Genomic DNA, 15260 nt, shown 5'->3' on the forward strand with positions numbered 1-15260 from the left:
TGAACCAGCCCTGCATCTCTGGGATGAAGCCTACTTGATCATAATGGATAATTTTTCTGATGTGTTCTTGAATTTGGTTTGCCAGTATTTTATTGAGAATTTTTGCGTCGATATTCATGAGTGAGATAGGCCTGTAATTCTCTTTCTTGGTTGGGTCTTTGTGTTACTTCTTTTCTAAAATAAGCATAATATATGTTCTTCTGGAAAAACTTAGTAGCTAGCAGAATATACAATCGACTTTTCACTGTGACACAGTATGTGACAGCAGTAGCTTAAGAGGGAGGACTGATTCTGACTTGTGCTTTCAGAGGATTTCGCTCCATCATGGCCACAAAGGTATCTGAGTAGCTAGGAGTGTGATGTAACCTGGTCACATCCATGGACCTGACAAGGTGCTAAATTGGAGATTTAAAAGAAACTGAGAGTTGTCAGGATATTGATAATCTTCATAGGGCTTTATTTTGGTGAGAAAATTGCACATAGGGCCAAACACTAAAGAAATGTAGTAGAAGCTTAAGGAACATGCAGAGAATAAGAAAAGGTGCTTTGAGAGGTGGAAGGCAGACTGGTTGTGTGTGATGTCATAGAAACCCAGCATTTTTCAAGGAAGCAGTTGGGAAGGGACTAATTAGTAATGTGTAATGCCAAGAGAGTCTTTGGTGAAATTCCTTAGGTACCCTTTTAAGTGCTGTGGTGGGGATAGGGGTTAAAAACATATAGCCTGTTAGCTTCATCTTCCTTTGTATGAAGCACAGCCCAGGGAAATGACTAGTGTTAAGCGTTAGTATAGCTGGTAGATGGCCAGTTCTTAGCAGATACATTGGCTGTTGCAGCAATATATAAACATAAATTATTTGCCTCATCCTCTTTTAATATCACTCTTCCTTAAAGACAAATTTCCATCTTAAATCAGTATTGGCCCAACTATTGAAGATTTCTCTAGTTTGTCCCTTCTTCCTCCTTCCATTCCTTCCAAGAGACAGGATCTTACTATTTAGCCCAAACTGGCTGAGGGCATCCATCCTCCTACTGCAGCCTCCTGAATGCTGGGGTTATAGGTGTCTACAGTGCACCAGATTCTTACTACTTTCTGACTAAAATCCTTAGAATGTGAGTGTTTCCAATTGGATTGTTTGAGCAAATTTTTTGGTGACTTTTTACAGATTTTCCTTTTGCTGCCTCTTAGGTCTAGGGAAAGACACTCGTAGTGCCAGGAAGCAGGCAGTTTCCATGGTAACCGACAGGCTGAGTTTACTGTGGAAATTTCCGGAATTAACAGAGCTGCATTGCAGAAGGATGCACAGTATTCATCTAGAGAGCTTCACAGCGTATGCGGGGAGGAGCATTTGCTGTGGATCAGGATTTGTGCATATTTATTTTCTTGTCTAAGGAAGATTGGCAGGTTTGTGTGTGTGTGTGTGTGTGTGTGTGTGTGTGTGTGAGAGAGAGAGAGAGAGAGAGAGAGAGAGAGAGAGAGAGAGAGAGAGAGAGAGAGAGAGAGAACTAAGAGAAAAAAAAAACTTTGAAGCATTGTGTACATCCTGGCTCTTGCTTAAAGACAAAAAGGAAAAAGTGAATTGGAAAGGAGGATCTGCTTGGTACCATAGGGAGAGAAATAGGTAAGTGCATTTCTTAGAAGGGGGCGAGGAGCCAGGGAAGCACACTTCCGCTTCAGTAGACAAGGAAAGGCTTTTAGGGGAGGTGGGCCTTGACAGAAGGTGCGTTTTGCTTTTTAAAGGAAAAGCATCAGCATGTTTGAGAAATCAGGTTCCTCTTTTGAACAATAAATCCATCAAGGTAATTACTATTACCTGCTGAAAGACAGTAACTGAGAGAGGCACCTGCCACACTAATAAGATCTGCTGCCTTCTTAGTGCTCTTAATTAAATGATAAGAAAACCTGGAGAAGGTTAACAGATCCCTAATCCTGCTGATGTGGGGGCAAGATTTTTAAGGGAAAAAAAAACCCAAACATGTATTTTGGGATTAATTTCTGGAAATAAATCTGTAGGATCTGAGTAGACAATTAGGGTTTCTTATAGTATAAGATTAGAATTTAAAAGAGAAAAGGGATCTAGAAATGAATATACACAGTGATTTAGGTGCTTAAATGGTAACCAGGCAGCATTCACGTCATGTAGTCAGCATGCTCCTGGCCAGGTTCATCTTGTAAGTGAAGTTTAATTGTAGCACAGCCACGATGATCTGGCAGCATGTTTACAGCAGAGATTGTATTGCAATGACTGTATTGTGAAGTCTGAAGTAATTACTCTCTGCTTTTGTGCAGAAAAGTTTGAGACTCATAATCTATTCTTATGTCAGTTATAACTAATTGTGACAGAGTTGATACCTTAAAGCAATTGCAATTTATTCTCTCATAGTACTAGAGGCCAAAAATGGAAAATGAAGGTGTTGACTGAGCCACGCATCTCAGTCAGGCTCTAGAGAAGCCTCCACCCTCTCTTTCTCCTTTTGGTTGTTTCAGGCTTTTCTGGCCGTGTCTCAGAGGAGCTATAATCTCTGCTTTTTTCTTCATTTTACCACCTCCTCTTTCTCTGTCTCCTTTAAGGAAAGTCATTGTGTCTGAAATGTTTGAAAAGCTATAGCATGTATATGAATAGCAAGATTCTTGGGTTTTTTTTTTTTTTTTTTGGTTTGTTTGTTTGTTTGTCTGTTTTATTTTAGTACAGAGTCTTACCACATAATTCAGGCTGGCCTGGAATTTGTTATGTACACAGATTGGCCTTAAACCCGCAAATCCCCTGCCTCTAGTACTGAAATTAAAGGTGGATGCCACCACTCCCAGTGCTTCTACCACTTTAGATTTGTAAAGATAGGTAACAGTTAAGGTCCTGGATAGATATGCATTTGGGGAGGATAGGGCATTATTAAAGAACTGTTTTCTTTAAACTACATTCTGTGTTAAGACTAGTCAGTTCCTGGCTAGTTTCCTTTGGACACCTGTGAAGAATTCACTCTGCAGGAGACTTGAACTATTGGAGAAGATATTGGACTCACTCTTCAAGTATGAGGCCATCTAAACCATCGAGCATGGCCATGTGGTATGAACAGCAGTGGGGAGGAGGGGAGCATTAGGAAGCTCTAGAGGGAGAGCCCCAGAGTTCAGGCGACTTAGGAAGACAGATAGAATCTTCATATGTCCTCTTCTCATCTCTTCATGTCTTTCCTCAGCTTTCAAACTCCAAACAGTAACAAACACATTTGGAGTATTAATGAAAAAATACTGGAACCAAAAGATCCTGTTTCACAAAAGAGGAAGGAAATTTACTTGGTCTTAGTATCATTTCAAATTAGAATACAAGGCAAAGTGTGCCCTTGACTGGTGGGTGTTATTGATTCTGCCAAGTCCATGCAAGCATGCTGTGCAGCCCTGACCAAAATGAGGTGGTTGTTTAATGACTGCCATGTTAAAATATTTTAGTGAAATTTATAAACTAGTTGTTACTTATGCACAGTGTATAGAAAAGTACAAACAGAAAGTGTTTTCTTTCTAAATTGTGATGAGGTTTTCCCTCTTTCTACCTATACAGCCTTGGCAAGGGTGTTGGCTTAGGATAGATATTTGGTTAGATAGAAGTGGCTAGGAAACCTGTCTTGCCACTGAGTTTGCAAAGCAGACACCACCACTACTGTATTAACAGAGGGCAGGTTTGAAGTTTCAAGTGTGTCTGGAGCCACCTGTCACTTCTTTGTTGTGTCACTGTATTTAAAACAAAACAAGCAATGTGAAGTCTACCCATCCATATAGAAAACAACATGAAATCTACCCACCTATATAGAAATCCCTGGGCAGCTTTATCAGATATGAGAGATAGAAATACAACATCTTGCCTGGCAGTGCTGGTACATGCATTTAGTCCCAGCACTTGGGAGGCAGAAGCAGGCAGATCTCTATGAGTTCAAGACCACCTTTGTTTACTGGTCTACAGAGAAAGTTCCAGGACAACTGGGGCTACCCAGAGAAACCCTGTCTCAAAAAACAAACAAGCCAACAAATGAAGAAATACAACTTTTCTCAGGTTGTGGTCTGATTAACGTTCTGTAACTTAACATCATTGATCTTTGTTTTTATAAATCTGTAGACTTTGGGAAATTATAGATTCTGTGTGGGTCAGTGAAAAGACTACAGTTACCTTAGACATAGTGTTAAATAGTAAATGGAAAAGTTGGCTGTATCTGTCTAAAAGCTAAATAATCTGAAAAGACTTGAGTACAAATTTATAGGATCAAAAGGGACAGTTTGCAGATTTTCTTATGACAAGGTAAGTCTGTGATTTTAGATTCTAGTTTCTGTGCATTAATGCACAGGGGCCTGTACTGAATGATTTGAGCCTGCTATCAAATTTCCTGCTTATAATCTTGTATGCTCTCTAACCTTTGCGAAGTGTGTCAGTTTTTCTCTATGTGAGTATGTATGTGTTTTTGTTCTTTTTTTAGGAACCAAGAATTATTAGATTAAAGACTTAGGTCTCTAAAAAACCAGAGATACTTGAGTTGAGGATTCCATTCAAGGCAGCGCTTTTGGCTAGAATTGCTGTGGGTTTGAATATGTTTGGGGTTGTTGTCTGCCAGCCACTATATGGTGAGTGAACTTTCCTGTTGACCTGTCTGTTCTTGTGCCAGATGCTGGGGATATGGGGCTCTCCAACTCTTGAGAGATAAAATAACATTAGGGACTTTCTTAGTTCAGAGTAAATTTGCGTGCATACAGACATTAAGTACAGGGATAATGGCATAAACCTCATAGTTTCCTTCCCCCTTCCCATAGTTTCATTTAGAGTAGGCTTCACAGGTGAAGCCTAGAGTGCTTTTGTGATCACCCTGTCATTCTGAAGATAATGTTTCCATTCTCAAGGGCTTTGAAGGAGCCTGGTGCAACAAGGAGAGGAGGGAAGTAGTTGTATCAGCTCCTTTTAAGTACTGTGTTCCTTTTTACCACTTCTAACTGCAAGGGTTGTTGGTATCTTAGGTTGGCCTGCTTAAAAACTAAAACTAAATCATTGACTATGGCTTAAATAGCAGAAATCATCTCTCACAATTGTAGAGGGCCCAAGACCAAGTTCATAGCAAGATAGTTACATTCTGCGGTCTCTTTCCAGGGCTTCCAGTTGGCACCATTTCATTGGCTGTTCCTAGGACCTCTTTTCTTAATGCATGTGGGAATGAAGCAAGCTCTCTGGTGTCTTCTATTACAAGACCAGTTTTGTTGAAATAGGCTCCACCCTTATTAGCTTTTCTTTAACCTTGGTTAACTCTTTGTAGACCTATCTTCAATATAGTCACATCAGGGATTTCTTTGTTATATGAGTTTTGAGAGGGAACACAATTTAGTTCATAAGCAGTCAGGATATACAGCATTACTGCCTCATGTAGGAAGGATGGAGAGGAGAATGGGTGCTGGGCAAAATGGTGGTTACTCATGGCTGAGTTTCCCAGTTTAGTAATACAGTTGGGACATTATGGATTATTCACCAAAGGCAGCGTTGGGTGATTTGTAGAAAACTGTGAAGAGAACATGAAGGTTATTGGGGAGATATTTTTTGATAAAAACAGGTTAGTTTTTTGTTTGTTTGTTTGGTTGGTTGGTTGGTTTTCCCAAGAAAGGGGTTATCTTTGAGAACTAGGGAACTTCTTCCTCTTCAAGAGTACAGTCATAAGAGTACAAACTTAACATATGATCTATGGTTTTTTTTTTTTACTATTTTTTTCAGTGTGTGTGTGCGCGCGCGCGCATGTGTGTAAATGCTTTTAGAGGCTAGAGTACAACCTGTGTGAATCTGTTTTCTCCTTTTTTTTTTTTTTTGGTTTTTCGAGACAGGGTTTCTCTGTGGCTTTGGAGCCTGTCCTGAAACTAACTCTGTAGACCAGGCTGGTCTCGAACTCACAGAGATCCGCCTGCCTCTGCCTCCCGAGTGCTGGGATTAAAGGCGTGCACCACCATCGCCCGGCCCTGTTTTCTCCTTCATATGTGTGATCTAAGGATTGAACCAGGGTACTTTGGCTTAGCAGCAAGTGCCTTTACCCACTGAACCTTAATGCTGGACCCCTTGCCAAGCTTCCCAATACACATGTTTTCTGTTTTTTATAGGCTTTCTTTCTTAGGCCGTTGTCTTAGTACTGTTATACTACTGTGAGGAAACACCATGAACAAGGCAGTTTATAAAGTAAAACATCTAACTGGTGAGTTGCCTACTGTTTCGGAGGATCAGTCCATGACCATCATGGTAAGGAGCATGGAGGCAGGCAGGCAGGCAGGTGTGGTGCTAGAGCAGTAGCTGAGAGCTTACATCCTGATCCACAGACAGGAGACAGAGAAAGACTGGGCCTGGTTTGGGATTTTGAAACCTCACTCATAGTGACACACCTCTTCCAGTAATGCCACACTTGTTTCAACAAGGCCACACCCCCTAATCCTTCTACAAAGAAAGTCTCAACAAGTGGGAATCAAACATGCAAATATATGAGCCTATGGAAGCCATTTTCATTAAAACTACCACAGCCCCTAAAGTAGTCTAGGGCAGAAATTGACTGACAGCTAGAGTTCATGGTTGGGTTCAGGCAGGGTTCCTAAGCTAGCATTACACTTATTTTTTTTTTGGAAGCCATTACATTTGGGTTTTTTATGTGGAAGCTGCTAAAGGTTTAGTTTCCCTGGAAAGTTGTTGGCTTAGTATGAGTGAAGGTTGTGGGAACATGGTGTGGTGATGTCATAACCATAGAATGTTCTCTGTGATTTGTCAGTGTGTTCAAAAAGTTGAATATCTGGTGGCTTTACCAAATTTGGGGCATTTTATTAGCTCAGTAAGATATTTTGTATCTCTTAACTTCTCACTTTCAAAAAGAAAATAGGGGTTAATCTCAAAACTATACAGCTGACTAAACCGTTAGCAGAGAGATTCCATAATGCTAAAATTTTCCCTTAAAATTATAGAGCATTATGCTTCTTGATATTCCATGCTATTATATAAGAGGTTCTCAAGGATGGTAGCAAATGCATGTTGGCATATAGCCGTGAAGTAGCATCCCATGATCTTTACCAAAACAAAAACCTGAAAACAGCTTGAGGCCAGGAGGGAAAAAGTGTTGGGAACCATGTGACCCTCATGTTAGTGAATATTTAAAATATTGCTTCCAATTTACAAGTAATTTCCATGAACTTTTTTTTAGCTAGCTTTACTGTTCGGCCAGTGCTGTGTTTCATCAATAATTAAAACGGGCCATAGAGCTGGTATTACCAGTGATTATAGAGCAGTACTCATTCTAAATAGAATTTCTTTATGTTAGAGTATTTTCTGACTTACTCTGTCTATGTCAGGAAGCAGATTCCTGAGAAAAATCTTTGTCATCCCTGAATATATTTTCTTTCTTCAGAGATCAGCACTGGTTTTATCAGGACTGAAGTGGTCACTTGGCCCTGGCTGCTGGACAGATTCTGTCACTGGAAGCTGGCCTCGCAAAGGCAGGGGTGCAAATGAAAGCAGTTGAGTGAGTGGAAGCCACTGACTCAGGACTCAAGCCCGCAGTATTAGACCCTCTTATTTGGAGCTTCCCTAAGTTATTTAGATAAAATATACAAAGCTTTTAACTATACCTTTGAATCTGGTTATTATCAACAACAGTCGGTATGGCTATTTGGGAAAAGAGATTTTTAGCATTCTAAAATTTTTGAGGCTCTTAAAACTAGGCACAGGAAATAATTTCTACAAATGCAGGAAGCATTCCAGAGTTTTGCAAGAACAAAATAGATAACCAAGTCTGTAAACCTTCCTTGTTCACATCACAAGGCTCGGCTTTGAAACAGATTTTGGTAATATAGTATGATATTGAAAACTAGTTAGTTTATATTCAGTGGTCTGTTTGTATGTATTGCACTTTCTAGGTTGATACAGCTTGTTCTCATATGCGGGGAGAGGGAGAGGGGAAAAAAAACTGGTTTCTGTGTTGGGATTTGGTTATGTTATTTAATGCACTGTGACCGACCTCTGCCTTCTCTAGTAACCAACTCTCTTTCCAGCCCATTATTCCTGTTATTGAACAGAGGTTGGAAGGTTTGAATAAGACAGTACAGGCTTCCTTTTAGTTTTAAGCTGGCACTTTATCTCTTCCCCACTTCAACATGGTGTAAACAATAACAGGATAGTATATTAAAGTACGCATTCCCACATGTTGCTAAAAGTACTGGGAATACTTGGAAATGCTGCTTCCAACTTATTCCATACACTCTTTAACTGCTACAGGCACTTCCTGGCCTTTGGAGTTTAGAACTGGTACAGCAAATTTTGGAAACTGCTTTACCAACTAGAGGATATGATAGGGTAAGCATTTCGTAGAAATGAATTCTCAGTGCTGGGACTCAGCTTGGTAAGGCAGTTTTATAGGCTCAAAAAGGGCCTACTATTGAATAATAAAAACTGGTAGATAGTGTTAGTTTCATCAGCAAAAGGAGATTGGATTGTATGAATGTCTTTGAAGCTGCGCCTTCGAGATACCTAAATGCATTTTACCAAAATTCAGTGAGTATAAAGCAAGATGATGCAAACAGCTCCAGAACTGGAGGTTATGCTGCTTGTGTCCTTATGAGCTGATGAACGTTCCCACACCATACTCAGTGCTAGTTAAGAGAAAAGAAAAAGTTAAAACCTATTTAAAATGTGGAAAAATTGCTTCCCAATATTTTAACAGAGAGAGACTGAGAACACACAGCATTGAGTCATCAGGAAAACTGAAGATCTCCCCTGAACAACACTGGGATTTCACTGCAGAGGACTTGAAAGACCTTGGAGAAATTGGACGAGGAGCTTATGGTTCTGTCAACAAAATGGTCCACAAACCAAGTGGGCAGATAATGGCAGTTAAAGTAGGTGATGCCATGATTACTTTTGGTACTTTAATCCATTAGCTGAAATTTTGTGGGGAACCAACACCACTGCTCTATTCTTACCTTTGTGGTAATAATGGGTGTTAAAGATTCTGTCTCTGCTTTCACTGAGTGTGTTTTGTGTAGAAGTTGTCTTACTGGTTGTGTGTTTTCTTGCTCTGGAATGTGAGTGTGTGAAGTGTGCATGTTCATTGCACTTTTGCCATAATGCATTAACAGGTTTTAAACTTCTGGCCCCTTCACTGCCAAGGTGAGTTCAGGCTGGGCCACCACACCCCTGGGAGCAGGGCAGTGCTGCTCTGAGCCAGGCCAGGCGGGAGCTGGAGGAGGAAGCAGCACACTGGGCTGGGCAAGGTGCGGGGCTAGGGCTAACAGCAGTCATACTGAAGGTTTCCTGGAAACCACACACATGCTGTTGCCACTAACCTCAACCTTACTCGGTCCTGACCGGCTCGGCTTCTGTTGGTTTATTCCATCTCTACTCAGTACTGCCCTGTTCCCTGGTTTAAAAGTTGTATATAAATGCATACCTTGTGATGATACTGTCACATTCTGTCCTTATTGTATTGTGCCATTTAATTTGTTCATTTACCCCCCCCCTCAAAAAAAAAAAAGGGCCAGAAGTGGAGATTTGGTCTATAAGCCATACCCAGCAGGCCTCTGTGTACCTGTGATGAAGTGGTAGTGTTTGTCACTCTTAATTGATTTGCATAACTGTACTTTGTCTGTTCAAGTGTTTAAAAAGTATTGTGTTCTGTTTAAGATATTCAAGGCACATCAGCAATTCAGGGGCATTTTTAAAAGAAAAAACAAGATGTGGCCATACTCTCACTAAACTTAAAATAGCTATAAGAACATAGAACATCTCAGTTTATAACAGTTGAGAGTGGCCTTGCAGGTAGTCTAACTTAATCTTGTTAATCTCTATTTTGGATCTGTCACAGTGGCTTGAAAAAGATAACACTGGGCAGTGGCTCTGTCTAACAATACATCTTATTTGATGGTGTTTGTCTCCAGTGCTCAGTGTTTCCTCACTGCTAGGTCATATTAGGATAATGTTAGATTAGTGTTGAGGAAACATTTTATGTTTCTCTCCAGTTTCTAATTTTTGACCTTATTTTTTACAGCATGGAGAGAAAGTTGCTTTTGGTAGGAAGAAGTGTGTACATTCATGAAATTTTCCATGTCGCAAAGATCTAAAAACGCACAGACTGGGACCTCTGCTCTAGAGTATGCATCAAAACAAAATGTTCTTAGAATGGTTTCTGTATCCTTATCTTTTGTTCTTGCAGTATAAGGAGGAAGAAAGTCATTTGATTTAGATGCTTCTGATGAATACTCTGTTGTCCTCACGTTCTTGCACTGTCTGCATGTAGCATCCAACTTCAGTTGATGGGGTCTTAAGGAAAGGTTTCATGGATAGCTCAAGTTCTAAACTTGCCTCCCAAGTATGAGGCAAAGTACTTTTAAATATTATTACTGACATTTTTTAAAAGATTTATTTATTATGTGTACAGTATTCCTTCCATGTGTGCCCGCAGGCCAGAAGGGGGCGCCAGGTCTCACTATAGATGGCTGGGAATTGAACTCAAGACCTCTGGAAGAGCAGTCAGTGCTCTTAACCACTGAGCCATCTCTCCAGCCCCCACTGACTATTTTTTTTTTTTTTGGAGCTGAATGTACTTCATCAGTGGTGATCAACACCATATGTTATTTAGTAATGTGGATAAACTTTAAAATGAGTAAAAGACTTTAAAGGAAAAGAAAGCACTCATTTTGACATTTCTTGGTGATTAATTTGATTATATTTGGGACTGTATAATAGTTACTCAAGTTTTAAGAGTGAAAACATTGAATTATTGTCCAACACTCATAATATATATGTAATAGATACTATATAATACCAGTGACTGGTTTGAGGACTCCATTGGAGTGCTAATATGAACTCTAACTCCTATGAGATGCTCAGAAAACTTATGGAACCTACACTTGTTACTGTCAAATGTACCCTTCCTAGCTGAACTGTCTGTGTTTATTCTCTTAAGTAATTGAGCACACACGGCAGTTTGGTACATGAGAGGATAGCAGTAAGGCATAACTTGATATAGATTAGCAAGTATCATTGGATTCCATGACATCATTAATACTGGAAGAATAAGATCAATGTATGTTAATTTGATACCAGTTGATGAATGATAGATGTCACCTGCTATAGAATTTTAAACATATTTATTGTTGATTTCTTTGGGAAAACAGTCTTTTGTAGGCACACAGACCACCTTGACAACATAATTATATAGAAGTGATGAGTGGTTAAGAATGAGTTAGATTTGGTGTGTTATATTTCAAGAGAGATGAGCCACACAATGAATAACTTTTTATTGTGGTTAACTAAGAAACATTTCCTGAAGAAACTCAATGCTAGCATTTGAATATGTATTTTGATACTATGGAGAAAGATTACTTCACTAAAATTAAGTCTACCCTATAAATCATCTTTAGAATTTACTTGGAATAGCATTACAAAAGTGAACTGGAATTTCTTTTTATGTCACAATTCCTTGTTTTTCCTTTTGAGAATGCCTTTTCCCAGATTGATTTTGCTGTGTATAAGAAATGGCTGAAGGGTATCTTCTTAGTTACCTAAAATAATTATCTCAAAGACCTAATATGAAAATTGACTAAGGTGTAGTAAATTAGAGTCAACAAGGAACATGTAAAATGTGTCTTTAGACACTTCCTGATGTGTTAGCAGACAGATGTGGACAGTTTTAATCTCAATGCTTTAATTGTACACTGGACAAAGAGCTGTTGCTCATTTTTGAGTGTGACTAATACCATTGGTTTGTCAACACATGCTATGATGATTGGGCCATAGCTGTCTAGGGAGAAGTCATTGTTGGCAGTAAGGTCTCCTGAAGTGCTATAAAGGGAGGGCAGCTGTCAACTCTTGACTTTGATGAGTACTCTCTACAAATAACATTTATTTAATGTCCCGTTAACATTTTAAAATTAAAAAATTCTAGAGTAGATCTATAAAAGCAAAAAGTCACGAGGAAATGTCACAACACACAAGTATACACACACACAGTGCTTAAATTAATTTAAAAATACCAATTACCTTAAATTTATCATTTTTTAAATGGTGGATGCAAACTAGTTTCTTGAAATATACAGCACCTTTTCTATTAAGATGTTAATTTCTATGCAATAAAATAGCATATTAAAAGTTCCAACTGTAGTAATAACTATCGATTAACCTATACTCTTAGCTCTCTCTTGTCCCCCACTGCTCCAGTATCCACTACCGTGCTCTCAGCTTCTGAGAGAAATTTTTTTTAGGCCCCACAAATGAAACTGTGCAGGGTGCCTGCACAACTGACTGGCCTTAAACTCCAACAATTCCTGTATGACCAGGATTGCATTCTTTTGTATGTAATGAATGGGATGAATAGTATCCCACAGTGTGAATACACTGCATTCTTACTATCTACTTCTTAGCTGGCGATATGCAAGTGTTTTCATTTGTGGCTATTGTGAACAGCACAGCAGTGAATTTTGAGGGTACTGGCCCATTTTTCTTGATGGTGAGGTAATCATGAAGTGAAACAAGACATTACTGTCCTCTAACTAGAGAAGGTTCTCTGCATTGCTGTCCACAAGGGTTGATTGTAGTGGGTAAATTTTAAGGTTTGAACCCAGTCTATGAAGAAATTATTAGAATTAGATTTCTTAGTTAGGGTTAGAGAAATTCAGATGTGGAAGAAACACCTAGCAGCATCAGGCTATAGGTAAATCAGAGTCAAAGACAAGGCAGCTCCTGGGATGTGGGAGGAGATGAGAAAGGACCAACGAAGTGTTATACAGTAACTCAGACTCATGGCCTGACACATGTGTATGGTGACCAGCACTGATTGCTAACTATGAGAAGGAAGACGGCCATGAATCATCCACCCAGGTCTTGCCACAGTAAGTCCTGCTTGTCTAGGATATGGGTATTATGATGATGTTGCAGCCCTCTGTTTGGGGAGCTAGCTACCCCAAACAGGAAAACAGGCCAGTTGTTTAGGTTGGATTTTGTACCAGACTGCAAATGGTGTTAATAGTGTGAATGTTAAGGCTTCAGACATTTTCTTTTTGTTGATGATCTGCCTAATTTGTCTCATTCTTTTCTACCCTCAACTCTGCTCCTTTGCTTTTTCTGTTTTATTCAACTGTTTTTAATCCAGGACTTGCCACTTATTTGGATTTTTGCTTCAGTGTTGTTGAACTAGAACTTAGGTGTTTAGTGGGAAGGACAAGGTTTCTCTGACAGTATTGGTAGCCCTACAGCTCAGCCCTTCCCGACCATCCGTGGGTTAGGTATGTCTGCCCTTGGTGAAGACTGTACAGGTGTGGTATTGTGTAATCTTTCCAGGGAGATGTAAACAAACATTTACCTGAAGTAGGGCACTAATGACAGACCAAAGAAAGGATCCTACCCAAGCCTAGCTTAGTGAGATAGTGTATTTGTTGGAATTGCTTATAGGGACATAGAAGGTGAGAGATTGATTAAAGGAGTAGGAGGACTTAGGCAGTTGTAGGAGAGAAAAGCCCTACCCTAGCTCTTAGGAAAGCTGCATCCTTGGTCAGGACCTTTTGCTTTTCATTTGTTTTCTGAGTCTTAACTTCCCTCCTTTCTCCCAGTTTGAATGAAAGAGCTGTAAGTGATTCTATCTCTTCTTCCAGCTCAATGTTTGTGCTTCCTCCTACCTGCCCCAAGTTCTCTGAGACTGGAAGGGGTAATGGATATATCTGATTGTTTTCTTTCATCTGCCACTGAACACTGAGCTACTGTATTACAGCAACAGTCATCTACTGTCATAAGCTTGACTGGCTATGAATCTGTACCAAACACTGCCCGTTGCAAGAAAGAAGTTTATCTTCATGAGTCACTTAGGCTGACAACAAGCAGTAACCTGTGATTGCAAATACAAACATTAAAAAGGAACTTGGAGGGGTGGGGGGAGTAGGGAAGTGGAAGGGGAAGACAAGGGAGAAGGGGAGGGGGAGGAGAACTTGAGGGAACAGGATAGTTGAGATGGAGGAAGGACAGATGAGAGCAAGGAAAGAGATATTTTGATTGAGGGAGCTATTATGGGGCCAGCAAGAAACCTGGCACCAGAGAAATTCCCAAGAATCCCCTAGCTTGATCCTAGCTAATACACTAAGCAGTAGAGAAGAGGGTGCCCGAATTGGCCTTGCCTTGTAGTCAGACTGATAAATATCTTAAATACCACCATAGAACCTTCATCCAGCAACTGATGGAAACAAAGGCAGAGACCTGCATGGAGCATTGGACTGAGCTCCAGATGAAGAGTGGGAGGAGTAAGAATATGAGCAAAGAGACCCAGACCATGATGGGAACACCCACTGAAACAGTCTACCTGAGCTAATGGGAGCTCACCAACTCCAGCCGGACAGGGAAAGAAACAGCATAGGTCCAAACTAGTGCCTCTGAATGTGGGTAACAGTTGTGTGGCTGGGGCAGACTGCAGGGCCACTGGCAGTGGCACCAGGATTTATCCCTACTGCTTGTACTGTTTTTTTGGAACCTATTCTCTTTGGATGGATACCTTGTTCAACCTAGGTATAGTAGGGAGGGCCTTGGACCTTCCCCAAAGCAATGTGCCTTGCCCTCTCTGAGGAGTGGATGGGGGTGAGGTGAGGATGTAGGTAGAAGGGTTGGGAGGAGGGGAGGGAGTGGAAATTGAGATTGGTGTGGAAAATGAAAAAAAAACATGGTTTGCTTTCCTTTTTAAAAAAGTGAAAAAGAAGGCAGTTGGACAGGTATATCTTATCAGTTTAACAAAACAATTGTTTTGTTTCCCTCACACTGGGGCCTATCATATCCCTAGCCATGGGCTTTTGCCTTAGAATATTGTAGCAGATACAAGGTTCCTCTGCTGTAAAAGGCCTTAAATCTAGTCACAGCAGTTGGTCGCACCCATGGCAGTTGTGGAATGCACTATTACTCCAGTTAACACATCTTACGTGGCATGGTATAGCTCACAGGATCCATAACTGAGCAACACTGTCAGTGACAGCCCCTAGCAACCTACACAGTGCCTTTCCTATACCACAGAAGTCTGCCAACCGGGAAGGGACTTCCCATCATAGTCTTAGTCTGATTCCTCCATGTCTGAGTCAAAACCCCTGGTAACTGTCAGCATGGGGTTCTACTTTAGTTCTGACCTGTAACCAGTAGCAGTGGCAATAGATTTTATGGTTTGTGGGGCTTAGGGTCTCCCTGGCCAATAACTGACAAAAGGAAGCACAACTCCTGGTATGAATTTTCAGCCAACAACCTTATGGCTCCTAA

The 15260-nt window shown here is 40.3% G+C and overlaps 1 protein-coding gene across 3 annotated transcripts in view; it reads left to right on the plus strand.

Moving 5' to 3' along the window:
• The window catches only part of Map2k4 (mitogen-activated protein kinase kinase 4), a 102085-nt gene that overhangs the window by 50653 nt on the left and 36172 nt on the right, over positions 1 to 15260 (plus strand). For 2 of the 3 annotated variants that reach the window (XM_050162590.1, XM_050162591.1), the window contains one exon: positions 8704 to 8878. The exons of the other annotated variant lie outside the window; for it this stretch is intronic. In XM_050162590.1, the coding sequence (XP_050018547.1) occupies positions 8704 to 8878 (175 nt within the window). The remainder of the gene's footprint in view (positions 1 to 8703; positions 8879 to 15260) is intronic. 3 annotated transcript variants of the gene reach the window in all.

The sequence above is a fragment of the Alexandromys fortis genome, unplaced genomic scaffold (genome assembly GCF_014885135.2).
Source record: "Alexandromys fortis isolate MF-2015 unplaced genomic scaffold, M_Fortis_MF-2015_v1.1 scaffold_84, whole genome shotgun sequence".
Classification (NCBI taxonomy): Eukaryota; Metazoa; Chordata; class Mammalia; order Rodentia; family Cricetidae; genus Alexandromys; species Alexandromys fortis.